The following is a 13,641-nucleotide window of genomic DNA, read 5'->3' on the forward strand; positions in this document are numbered from 1 at the left end:
TTAATTTAGATCCCTGATTTTTAGTGCTTAGTTTTTAATTTTTGTACTTTGCATGTGTCTTTTTTTAATCATGTGGAAATTCAGGTTTTAGGAAGGATCATAAACATTAACTTGAAAAACTCAGACTGGATCAGAAGTTTGGAAGAGGAGATGAATCTAGAGAAGATGGTTGGATTGCCTTCATCAACCAGCTCCACTTTGCTTTGTGAAGATGCTGAGGTTTCTGCAGACTATGATATGGAAGGTCTGTTGAATCAAATTAACTTCTTTACATCCTAGATATATTACTTAATTAAATCTATATATCTCTTAAACAATTTATTTTAACTTTATGCCAAACAATCCAAGGATGATAAATTTAAAAATCAGAGACTCTCCAGCAACATATGCAGAGTTTGCAGAGCAACATTAGTTTTGGTTTCAGTTTGCGCTGTATCTGTGCTGGTGGCTTTGATAAATTTGCCACCATTTTTTTTCTAGATTTCCTGGGTATTGTTCAGAGGCATAGGAGGCACTGGGAATAAAAGCTGAGGTTTTCAAATGGTTTTAGTTAGGGTTATCGATTAATCGCAGTTAACTGATGTGATTAACTCAAATTAATTGCAATTAAAAATTAATCACTATTAAAATTGCATTCTTAAACAGTAGAATACCAACTGACATTTATTAAATATTTTTGGATTTTTTTCTATATTTTCAAATATATTAATTTCTATTACAACACAGAATACAAAGTGTACAGTGTTCACTTTATATTATTTTTATTACAAATATTTGCACTGTAAAAATGATAAAAGAAATAGTATTTTCCAATTCACCTCATACAAGTACTGTAGTGCGATCTCTTTATCGTGAAAGTATAACTTAGAAATCTAGATTTTTTTTTTTGTTACATAACTGCACTCAAAAACAAAACAATGTAAAACTTTAGGGTCTATGAGGCCACTCAGTCCTACTTCTTGTTCAGCCAATTGCTAAGACAAACAAGTTTGTTTACATTTACGGGAGATACTGCTGCCTGCTTATTTACATTGTCACTTGAAAGTGAGAACAGGCGTTCACATGGCACTTTTGTAGTTGGAGTTGCAAAGTATTTATGTGTCAGATATGCTAAACATTCATATATCCCTTCATGCTTCAGCCACCGTACCAGAGGACATTCTTCCATGCTGATGATGCTTAAAATAATGCGTTAGTTAAAAGAGCTACAGCACTCAACCCAAGGTTTAAGAATCTGAAGTGCTGACCAAAATCTGAGAGGGATGAGGTGTGGAGCATGCTTTCAGAAGTCTTGAAAAAGCAACACTCAGATGCAGAAACTACAGAACCTGAACCACCAAACAAGAAAAACAACCTTCTGCTGGTGGCATCTGACTCAGATGATGAAAATGAACATGCGTCGGTCCGCTCTGCTTTGGATAGTTATCAAGCAGAACCCGTCATCAGCATGGATGCATGTCCTCGAATGGTGGTTGAAGCATGAAGGGACATATGAATCTTTAGCATATCTGGCACGTAAATGTCTTTTGAAAGTATGCAACCATTCACTGGAACACATGCAAAATCACATACTGGTTCCAGTTCAGTTAAATGTTTTAACTGGTTTTCCTCCTTTCCTATAGCTTTGATAAAATGTTAAAAGGATGAATTTTGTTTAAAACTGTTTAATGGTGGACCGCGATTAGATTATGTAAACACCATTGACACCTTTGGGACCATTTATTCCATCTACATTAATACAACCTGCCTCATGGGAGATCATCATCCCATCATTACTTCCAAAGCCAAAGATCCCCACAGAAGATCTGTGGCACACTTTGGCTGTTTGAAGAGCACTAAAGATGTCTTTCAGGTACACAGAATTGACAAGAATATTGGGCTCCTTGTTCATCTGTTTTCATCCAAAGTGCTAAGGACTCAGAGTACCCAAACTATCCCTAGCCGGATGGATCCAGTGCTCTTGTTCCAGATGGAATCAAGGCACACGCCACGAAATCTGTGGTGACTTCACGGGGAAGGGTGTGTGGCAGCACAGAACTGCCTCTGGAAATAGGAGGGGAATAGTCCGTCTGTAGCAGCACCTTCCACAATTCTGATAGCAGAAAGAAAATGCTCAGGTCAAAGATTTACCAGTCCTCAATACAGAAGATTTTACTTTCCGAGTCATACCAAATTACACTTCATTTAACATCACATGGTCCCTTTAACAGGAAAAACACCGTAAATAATAATGCCCCACAACTACCTCAGAATCCCTCACTCACCCTTCTATGAAACATCTTAAAGGATAGATGATCCTTAAAGCAAGTTATAAAGATTAAAAAAAAATCCAGGTCTTGACAAGCCAAGGAGGTAATGGGGTCAAGGACTTCTAACTGAGAATGCTCTGTCTGGTGTTTCCTCGTTTAAAACTACTTAACTGTTGATTTAAGCACCTTGGCAGATTGCAGTTGCTGCAGTATCACACATGGTACTGTGCCCAAACTATTTACAGCTTTATAGATTAAAAATACCATCTTAAATTCCACCTTGAAATTAATGAAGAACAAGTGCAGATCTCTGAGTACTGGTATGAATTCTCTGCATGAAGCACTGTTGTGTAAGTAGACAGCTGTGTTTTACACTATTTAAGTGTCCTAATTACTGTAAAGTTCTATGCAGAACATACTGTTGAAAAGATTCATACACTTCAAAAAGAAAAAAAAAAAGTTTAAGACCTCAGACACCTGTTGCAATATCCCACAGGGACATGAAGGCACTCTAAAGTCTGTCATAAATGATGGAAGGAGTGAAGGGACCTATGTTATCTAGCAATACCTTCAGAACAAAAAAATCATAGCTACATAGTTTTTTCCCCTTATCTTTGGCGTATGACTAATATATCTGGTGAAAATATTTCCCAGAATTCAGCAAGCTTTTCTCATTCCCAGCTGATTTGATATATTTTTCTGAGTGGGAATTATTCATTTGTTTTGGGACAAGGGCTCCTATTTTTAGTAACCTTTGGGTTATAGAATTACTTATTCCCCAGTTAGATAGATGTTTCACAATTAGCTTCTAGGTCCTTTAAGTACATACTTAAAGATTTCTTCAATAGAAATTTAATTATTTGCGTTTTATGAGCAGAACCTGGTCTTCTCTGGTGGCCATCTGAAAGGATAGGCTTTGTATACAATCAAGATTTTAGATAGTGTGATTTTCCTTTTGTACTTGGCATTTTCAATATGCGCAGAGTTTGAGTATTTCCAGCTGCTCTTGAAACGTAGGATTTTTATGATTTCATTGTGAAAAGTAGACATCACAATAAATAACTTCCATGCCTGGAGACAGTGTGGATGGGACAAACATTTGTAGATCCCTTTTACTTTATAAACTTTTTTCTGTTTTTGTAGGTGATATTGATGACTATAGTACTGAAGTGGAAGAAATTTTTCCTCAACATCTACAGCCAGGTACAAGTTCTAGTCTTCGAACCTCACCAGGCTCTTCACCTCGTTCCAGTCCCTGCCAGTCACCCACATTGTCAGATGGACCACTACCCACCCTTCCAGTGAGACCAAGTCGAGCACCTACAAGAACTCCTGGACCACCTATATCCTCAAAATGTATGTATTATATTACATAAGTCAGACAACTACATCTCATTCTAGTTACCTACAATTTGACCTTGAAGAATACAGTAAATATTAAACTAGTTAATAGGTGTTTTATCAGGGTTACATATTATTCAAGGTCAAATTGTAGGTAACTAGAATAAGTGAAGTAATCTGTTTTATACCTCCAGTGAATAACCCTGTGACATGGTGTATCAATATATTCCTCATTTATTTTAACCACACTGATAAGATAAGTGTTTCTCAAATGCAGCCACAGCCTCCTAGCTGTCACTGAGGGACAGCAAAGCAGCAGCTCCTCCCCCAGGGCTGCCTGCAGGGGTTGGTCCCTACCCTCTTCCAGAGCCACAGACACTGTAGGAGCAGGCAACCAGTGTGAGTTCCCCACCTTCCTGAGTGCAGTGGGGCTCAGGGTTCAGGCATCTGCCCTGGGGTGGTGGGCTGTAGGCTCGGTCCCCCAGCCGCAGGGTTTTAGGTTCCATCCCTGGACTCACCCCCTGCCATCACCTCAACTCCCGCTGTCTCCTCTGCCCCCCCCCACCTCATCATCTGGGACTTAATTTGTCCCCCAGCATGCCAGAGCTGACTAAGTCTGCTGTGAAAAGTGATATTAACAAATATACAAATACCACTTTTCACAGTAGCGGACTTACTAACTAGCAATCTTAAAATTAAAATAATAATAATAATAATCAAAACATGCAGAGCACCTTATTTTTGTTTCTATTCTGTTTAGGTCCAGTAAAGCATAGAGACAACTATACATTATTTTTATTACTGAATCTGCAAAAAAAAAAACCCTATATAAATAAATTACGATGATTTGGGACATGTATATGTGCATATTTATTTTTTTTCCTAAAGTTAATTAAGTTACTTTAGGAAAAATTCTCAGAGCAGCCACCAGCAAGAGTTGGTGGCAGCACTCTGAGGCTGCCAAAAAATATGTTGAGAACCCCTGGATTAGGTACACCTCAATTTAGTGAAAAGTGGATTTATACCAGTATAAGGCAAGATTGTTGCATGACTAACTTCAGCTTGTAGGAGAAAGAGCTTTGTGTATATGATTTTCAGTTTAAACAGCTTTGTCTTAGTGATAAGAATGGGAATAGGGAACTGTAATGATATTTTGGCACTTTAAAAAACATTGCCACACCAATTCATTTTTAAACTGTTTCTTTGTGTCACTGTAATGGGAGGTAGTTTTACAGTGATCATGCTTATCTGACAGAACACCCTCCAAATTTCCCTTTCTTAAAGGAAATAAGCAAATAAATAAAGCCTGGGTTGAAATAGAATGGAAATGTATTTGATGAAATGTGGTTTATAAGAATCTTTAAGGTACCCAGAAAATACTTAATGATCAAACTTTTTGGCAGATATCATTCCTAATCAACATGTGAATTAATTCACACTCTCATCAAAGTCCATTCCTCTTATTCTTGCTCCCTGGAAACTTCAATGCCACATGACAATGCAACACGACCACAGTGTGTATATCCACAGTTGGTGGTATTGACAGAAACCTTTACAAAAAACTTTTCAATAGAAAATCTTTAGCACTTCACTTGATATTTTTTTTTAACAAGGTCATTAAATATATGCTGATTTTCTTGATCAGGTTCTCCAGTTGATTTTCAACCAATTACACAACAGAAAGAGTCTACTCAGAGCTTAGAGCCTAAACGTCTTCCTCCCCCTCGCCCAGTGGCTCCACCTACACGGCCTGCTCCACCACAGAGACCACCCCCACCATCAGGTAATGTAGTGATGTATACCACACAATGGACGATCTTTTGATGTACAGTTTTATTTAAGTCTGTTTGATTTTATTTATTTATTTATTTATTTTGGCCAGGTGACTTACTGACTTTTTCTTTACAAAATGTATTCGATCCATTTAACTAATTTTAAAAATTGAATTTTTTGACTAGATTTTACATATCACAGCTACTTTTTATGATTACTTTTTAATACACAATTGTGCTAATTTTTTTGAGTTAGGAATATCGTCTTCCTATGGATGTTTGTATTTAACATTTTCATTATCTACGGCATTTTAATGTTTCTTAAGAACTAGTTCTTAATCTTTTGATTTTACTAATTTAATTCAGATGTTAATGATATTCCTGTTAACTTTTGAGTAAGTACAGATTGCATATGTATGTTTAATATGGTAAAGCTAATCACTTTAGGGAAAAGTATATTTAGATAAATTGGAAGTGTAAGCAGTAGAGCATTAAGAGAAACTGGATGTTGAGAGACCATATATGAGCCATGTAACAACTAACCAAAGTGACTCTTGATGCTTGTAACTTTCTTATTCTTTTTTCTCCCCTTTTTTTATACTGATGCTTTTTCTTTAATGCTGCGTACATTTCTTATACTATAAGGGGGTAGGAGTCCTGCACCTGCTAGAAAAGAATTTGGAGGTAATAATTTAATTTGGTTTTCAAACATGACTAATAAATAGCACAACTTCTATGGCTATTAATATAACAGTATATTTATCCTGAGAATATTTAATCTGATGCTTCCCAAAGGCAGAAGTTGATGATGTGTTGTGGCATATATTCAGTTACTTCAAAAAAGAATTCCTTTAAAAAGCAATATATCTTTTTTTCTGAGAGCCCGTAAACTCTATCTTCTCTCTAGAATTACAGTTTAATCTTAGTGGGCAGTAAGTTCTGGACAGCAGCTACTACTACTTGATGAGTAAATAAGGAGCATGACAATATTTTTCAACAGTTATTGACATGCCATAGTCCTGTCAGTTAAAACTGGTCCTGATCTTCATAATTTAAACTTAGTCAATATGCAAAACACACTTTTAAAAAAATAAAAGCTGTCTTAACTTCAGACTAGCTTTTTTTTTCTCCATGAGGAACGTTGTAAAAAGGAGGATTGTGGTCAACTGATAGTCATGCAGGCAGGTAGTAACATTTCACAGATTAAGACTAGTTCATCCACAATACCTTCTTTTTGTGGTTTAAGGTAGAAAAACCAGTAGAGAAAATTATTTACTTTTATATTATTTGAAAAAATTTACTGTAAAAAACAAAGTTAAATGGAAATTAAAAGAAACAGTTACAAGAGTGAAATGCATGCAAATTGCATGAAAACTAAAAAAAAAAACCAAAACATTATAGAGGCTCAAACTAAATGTATACCCCAAATGAGAAAGGGGGGGGGAGGGGAAAGTACGAGGGCCAAAAAAAGGCACCATAGCTAAATAACTGACTGAAAGAGGCAGAGAGAGTGAGAGAAATCTTTTAAAATTTGGAAGTCACATCTTACTGAGGAAAATAGAAAGGAGTATAAACTCTTGAAAGTCAAGTGTAAAAATATAATTAGGCAGGCTAAAAAAGAATTTGAAGAGCAACTAGCAAAAGACACACAAACTAACAGCAAAATATTTTTAAGTAGATCAGATGCAGGCCTGCCAAGCGATCGGTGAGGCCACTGGATGATCAAGGTGCTAAAGGAGCACTTAAGGTAGCAAAGCCGTTGCAGAGAAGCTAAATTAATTCTTTGCATTGGTCTTCACTGCAGAGGATGTGAGGGAGATTCCCACACCTGAGCCATTCTTTTTTGGTAACAAAAAGGGAACTGTCCCAGATTGAGACGTCAATAGACGAGGTTTTGGTACAAATGGATAAATTAAACAGTAATAAGTCACCAGGACCAGATGGTATTCACCCAAGAGCTCTGAAGGAACTAAAATATGAAATTGCAAAGCTACTAACTGTGGTATGTAACCTGTTGTTTAAATCAGCCCCTGTACCAGATGACTGGAGGATAGCTTATGTAATGCCAATTTTTAAAAAAGGCTCCAGAGGTAATCCTGGCAGTTACATGTCAGTAAGCCTAACTTCAGTACCAAGTAAATTGGTGGAAACTTTGGTAAAGAACAGAAATATCAGACACCTAAATGAACACGATATGTTGGGGAAAAGTCAACATGGCTTTTGTAAATGGAAATCGTGCCTCACCAATCTATTAAAATTCTTTGAGGGTGTCAAAAAGCGTGTGGATAAGGACGATCCAGTGGATTTAGTATACTTGAACTTTCGGAAAGCCTTTGACAAGGTCCCTCATCTAAGGCTCTTAAGCAAAGTAAGCAATCCTGGGATAAAAAGGAAGGTCCTCTCATGGATCTGTAACTGGTTAAAAGATAGGAAACAAAGGGTAGGAATAAATAGTCAACTTTCACAGTGCAGAGAGGTAAATAGCGGGGTCCCCCAAGACTCTGTATTGGGACAAGTGCTGTTCAATATATTTATAAATGATCCTGAAAAACAGGTAAACGGTGAGGTAGCAAAGTTTCCAGATGGTACAAAATTACTCAAGATAGTTAGGTCCAAAGCAGACTGTGAAAAATTACAAAGGAAGCTCACTATAACCAGGGTGACTGGGCCAACAAAATGGTAGATGGAATTCAGTATAGATAAATACAAAGTAATGCACATTGAAAAACATAATCCCAACTATACATATAAAATGATGAGGTCTAAATTAGCTGTTACCACTAAAGAAAGAGATCTTGGAGTCGTTTTGGATAGTACTCTGAAAACATCCGCTCAATGTGCAGCAGCAGTCAAAAAAGCGAACAGAATGTTGGGAATCATTAGGAAGGAGATAAGACTGCAAACATCAAAATTCCACTACATAAATCTATGGTACACCCACAACTTTGAATACTGTGTGTAATTTTGGTCACCCCATCTGAAAAAAAAGATATATTAGAGTTGGAAAAGGTACAGAGAAGCGCATCCATATGAGCTTCCATATGAGGAGAGATTAAAAAGACTGGAACAGTTCAACTTAGAAAAGAGACGACAAAGGGGGGATATGATAAGAGGTCTATAAAATCATGGTGTGGAGGAAGCGAATAAGGAAGTGTTATTTACCCCTTCACATAACACAGGAACCAGGGGTCACCCAATGAAATGAATTGGCAGCAGGTTTGAAACAAACAAAAGAAAATACTTCTTCACACAAGGCACATTCAACCCTTTGGAACTCATTGCCAGGGGATGTTGTGAGGGCCAAAAATATAACTGGTTTCAGAAAAGAATTAGACGCGTTCACGGGGGAATAGATCCATCAGGGCTAATAGGCAGGATGGTCAGGGACGCAACCCTGTGCTCTGCGTGTCGCTACCCTCTGACTACCGGAAGTTGGGATTGGATGACAGGGATGGATCACCTGATAATTGTTCTGTTCATTCCCTCTGAAGCATCTGATACTGGCCACTGTTGGAAGACAGGATACTGGGCTAGATGGACTATTGGTCTGACATATTATGACCATTCTTATGTTCTTATGAAGATGGCTATGTATACATAAGTATTCCTAAATAAATTTGATTTCAGAACTTCAGATATAAAATAGCTGAATTGGAAGATAATTCTGGATATTCATATATGTGTGAACATACTGTGTGTCATACTCATTTTCAAATTTCCCTTGTTACTTCCACAAGAGATTCTTGAGTGAGAGTTAAAGTTAACATGTATCTGCTTGCAAGAAAGCACATGTTCCAGAAAAGTAAAACTACAGACTTTTGGTGAGTCTTACAAAACAGGATAAATGTTGTACACAGTACATAAGTTAACAACTCGTATTTTTATTGTATTGAGCCATAGATATACGTAGCACTTAAATACATTTGAGGGGGGAGGATGAGGAAACATTTCTGTGGCAATTTTGATTTTTTTGATTTTATTTTTTTTAAATGGCAGCTGTTTGAAACTTTTCCTGGATTTGGAATGTTAGAATAAATAATGGGGGAATGGATTATTGAACAGGTGGGAGGTGGCTAAAGGCATATTAAAATTGCATTGGCTGTGCAATTCATCACATGGCTATAATTTATACATGCACACACAACTTTTGTGTGTGTGTGTGTGTTTACAGATCTATTATTCACATTTATCTCTAAATGTATATTTTAAGGTAGAACATTGTAGAACATAAATCCTTTCACTCAATTTCTCAAGTTTAGATAGGTATAAGAAAGAGTGTTTGGTGCATCAATCAAGCTGTCAAAATCCAGTTTTGCTCTCATTTGGTAATCTGTAGTTTAAGATGAACCATTCTGGTTTTAGTTTAAAATAATTACAATTTTAGAAAGCAGCTAATACGTGTTGCACTTTCTGCATATTATTATATGGTTCGCTTGTATCATATGTCATTGCCAAGTATTTTTCTGTACAATGACAGAATCCTGTCTATCCTAGCTCCAGCTTAAACTGTGAAAAAACTAGTGTCACTCAATGAGCATTGCAAATTATTATTTTATTCATATGTAACTAGTAAATAAAATTGTCATGCCGTCTTTCATTTCTCATCCTGGCCATACATTCATCCCATTCTTTCTACCTTACTCATCCCTTCTCTACTTCCCACGCACAGCTTCATGCCTTCTGCCTTGCTGCTCCATACACTTGGAATAGACATCCTCTGTATCTTCCTTCCAATCCTTCATAAAGCCCGTTCTTCAAGCAATTCCTCCTTTCTTCCATCATGGTCCAATCCTGTGACACCTCTCCTTGAACTGTTGTCCTGTGTCTCATGTTGTTTCTTTCATCTTATTTAGAGTGTGAGTTGTTTGGATCTGATCTATATTTATAATGCATGGTGTAGGTGGTACTACATACTGTAAAAAATATTGCAGCACATGGTATACAATAAATATCGTTCATAGATCCATGCAACACATACACTGACACGAGTTAAGGATCGCTTTCATGTCCTCTCTAATTATAAATTGAGGTACTGGTATGCATGTAAGTTGAATCCTTAACATAATTTTAAACATAGACACCTTATGTGATAGTTTTGCCCATAATAATGTTGTTTTTTTAACCTTTTATCTCAGGCACTTTACCTCTTCAGGGTCTGTGGCACTCCTCCTTGTGCCCCTGTATGCTTTGAAGACTCCTATTGGGACTCTAAGCTTTCCCACAGTGTAATTATGTCTCGCATCTTTATTAGGAGTAGGCTAGAACTCAAGGGTTTTTTTTGGTCTTCAGCTTTTAGATATTTGCAAATGAATAATGCTTTTGCCTGGAGGTTCAAGCTATGATTGTCATTGAGTACCTTATAATAATAATTTAATAAATAAAATTAGCTTTCAAATCTTTGGAGTTCAGGGTTCAGTTAGCATATTTTGTAGTGCCTTACATATTTATGATTTAGAAACACATCAAGTAATATCTTACAGAATATGAAGAAAGTTAATGATTGTGACTTGTCACCATTGTATAATATTTTTTTCCATTAGCAATACCAAGTTCTGTACAGAGAATATTTCTGTTTAACAGTATAAAGGGCTAAAAGTTGTCTTTGTCAGTTTAAAAACTATTGTTAAGATGGAGTTAAGTTTGAGGGTATGTACCAGTAATGTACAGTGAATACATTACAGGGACGTTGCCATTATCCCAAAAACAAATATTATAAAACCAGGAAATTCAGAGTTAAGGTTTATCTTAAAAGAAATACAAACACATTAAGGTATGGAGAAGCACAGTTTTATATACCCACACAACCTTTACTCCACCCTGTGATGATGTCATGAAATAACCAGACAGTTAAGATCAGTGCATAATGTTTGTACTCCTAGATTAGGTTAAATAGATTTCAAAGACCCATTCCATTTTTTAACTTTTTCCCCTTCTGATGTGTCTATGGAGCAGAGTTAAGGTTGTCTGGATGCATTAGGATATGGCAATCATTTTGAAAATAGGTAATTCTTTGTGGAATTCTGTTTAAAACAAAAAACAAAATTCTGCATCCTTTACTGAAGAAATTTTCAGTAATGAAGAAAAATGGCAAAAAAGACCATTAAAAAATAACCAAAAAACTTTGACATAGGGTGCTGAATTTCTGAAAGGAACACTTTTTTTAAATTTTCACTCAAACTAATTAACAGATTTACTTTAAGTCTCAGAAAATTCATTCAGTACTCAAGAGTAAGTGCTGTAATTTGGAGAGGATATACTGAATTCTTCATATATAACCAAGTGGCTACACTTTTAAGAGAGAACTTAACTCAGCCTTAACTATAGACTAGGGACTGGCACTTCCATAATTTGGCTGTATCCGCTGTTGCTGTGCTAGGATACTAGCGCTCTCAATGCTATTTCCAGAGTGTTGGGACTGCTGCTATGCTAATAGGCTCACACTGGGGGCAAATATATAATGAAGGAATTTTGGGGGCAGCCAGTCTGGTAACTGGAAGAGAGAAAGATGGGGAGAGTAATTTTGACACTAGACAAAATATGTTTTTAAAATGTTAGGAAACAAACTTAAACAAGCTTAAAGAAACCCCAAAAACCCTCTTCTTAAGGACTAGTGGAAAGTGGACATTGACTAATGTGGCACCAGGATACTGTCCTTAATCAAAACGGTAATTTGTTTGTTGTGAAAAATAAACCCACAAATTTCAACATTCTATCAGTAATAATTAAAGTGGTGGTGTTCCTTGGAAACAGGGCTGTGAAGGAAATGTGAGAGACTAGAAGAATTTCAGTCATAAGGCTCTCTTTAAGACAGTCAAAACAAATGTCAAATGGTATTTTCCTCCACACTGCTATAAAAAAAAATAAAGAGGTGCACAAACTACAATAAAAGTGAAAAGTGATACTTTAACCCAAAAGACCGATTTTTTTAAGAGCTTTTTCACCACTGTTAAAATAGAAATCCTGGTGTAACCTTAATTATTAACATCAAGGGTAGCATTAGTGGTGGAGTTGGAGTCGTCTGATCCAGGGGTTCCCAATATATGGTTCCCCATATTATGATCTTTTAATTTTCAGTGTTTTAAAATCCATGTGTCTATTGGTATGCCACCACAGAGTCAGGGGTGTACTTGCTGTACATTTGGAGTTATTTAGTCCAAAGATTTCTCAAATTCAACCTCCCACAGGGAGCTGATTTTAATTCAGATTGCTCTAAAACTCACATGCACAGTGAGATTGTTTTGAAAACTTGTATTCCACACTAGGAGTGGAGGTAAACATTGGGAGAAGGGGGAGGAGAACACAAGTAAATGAACAAGTCAGTTCACGCCTCTGCAGAGTGCAGAGTCCCTTCCTCCTGCACTAGCCCCTGAAGTTGAGTATGGAGTCTGGGGCTTTCCTCCACTTCTCCTTTCTGCCTCCAAATGGTAGATGTGTTCACAGCCCATCAGTTACTGCCTTCCTCGCTCCCTTGCTGAAGGCGAGGAGGGGATAGGGGAAGAACAGAATTGGTAGCTGCATGGCACTCAGGTGTTCCCAGAAAGCCTTCTTTTGCTCCCCAATCATGCCCTCCTCTCTACCACACCTTTCTCAAAAAACTAAGGGAAATTCACTTCCTTAACACAGAATTATGGTTGGTAGCAGTGCCCTTTCCCCTTCCAGAATACTGAGTGCACCTATACTTAAACCTCTGAAAACCAGGAAATACAGGATTAAGTTACACACCAGTCCCACCCACAACGTTAACAATGCCCACTTTGAGTGAGTCTCCAACCTGCTCCTCGCAGACTTTTGTAGCATCTGTCCTTTCAGATGCTATGGAACACTCTGGGAATACAGCATATGGGTACAGAGGAGAAACCATCAGTGTGTGTCTTCACTAAGGCAAAAGTTGAATTTAACGCAGTCTTAGTGAAGACTAGCTGGCTCTGCCTGTCCTCCACTTGACCACTGACATCTACTAATGAAAGGGACTATATAAGAGCTAGGTGGTAATAATATAATATTTACTCTGCACAAATCACTCTACAGGTCCCAGATGTAACCATCCCTTGATCCATATCCTAAGGATTACCTCTGGAACATCACCTGCACTTGGGTCTGTCTTGTAGTGCAGTGTTGTGTGCCACCAGACTACTATTTTCACAATCCAAATAACTCAGAAGAGAAACAAGAGTTCCTCATGCCTTTGGGCACAGCCACACCTCTCCTCATATTTTAGTGTGAACTGTGGGAATCTACTACAAAATATAGCTGCCCCTAATACAGCGAAGGGCAGTTGG

General features: G+C 37.2%; 1 protein-coding gene across 10 annotated transcripts in view; it reads left to right on the forward strand.

Moving 5' to 3' along the window:
• Positions 1 to 13,641, forward strand: part of SYNJ1 (synaptojanin 1) — a 107,505-nt gene that overhangs the window by 67,436 nt on the left and 26,428 nt on the right. For 7 of the 10 annotated variants that reach the window (XM_073362090.1, XM_073362107.1, XM_073362098.1 and 4 more), the window contains exons 23-26: positions 85 to 244; positions 3,393 to 3,605; positions 5,236 to 5,373; positions 6,008 to 6,046. In XM_073362090.1, coding sequence (XP_073218191.1) covers positions 85 to 244; positions 3,393 to 3,605; positions 5,236 to 5,373; positions 6,008 to 6,046 — 550 coding nt within the window. The remainder of the gene's footprint in view (positions 1 to 84; positions 245 to 3,392; positions 3,606 to 5,235; positions 5,374 to 6,007; positions 6,047 to 13,641) is intronic. The other 3 variants (XM_073362119.1, XM_073362128.1, XM_073362137.1) reach the window with 1 other exon arrangement.

The sequence above is a fragment of the Lepidochelys kempii genome, chromosome 1, assembly GCF_965140265.1.
Source record: "Lepidochelys kempii isolate rLepKem1 chromosome 1, rLepKem1.hap2, whole genome shotgun sequence".
Classification (NCBI taxonomy): domain Eukaryota; kingdom Metazoa; phylum Chordata; order Testudines; family Cheloniidae; genus Lepidochelys; species Lepidochelys kempii.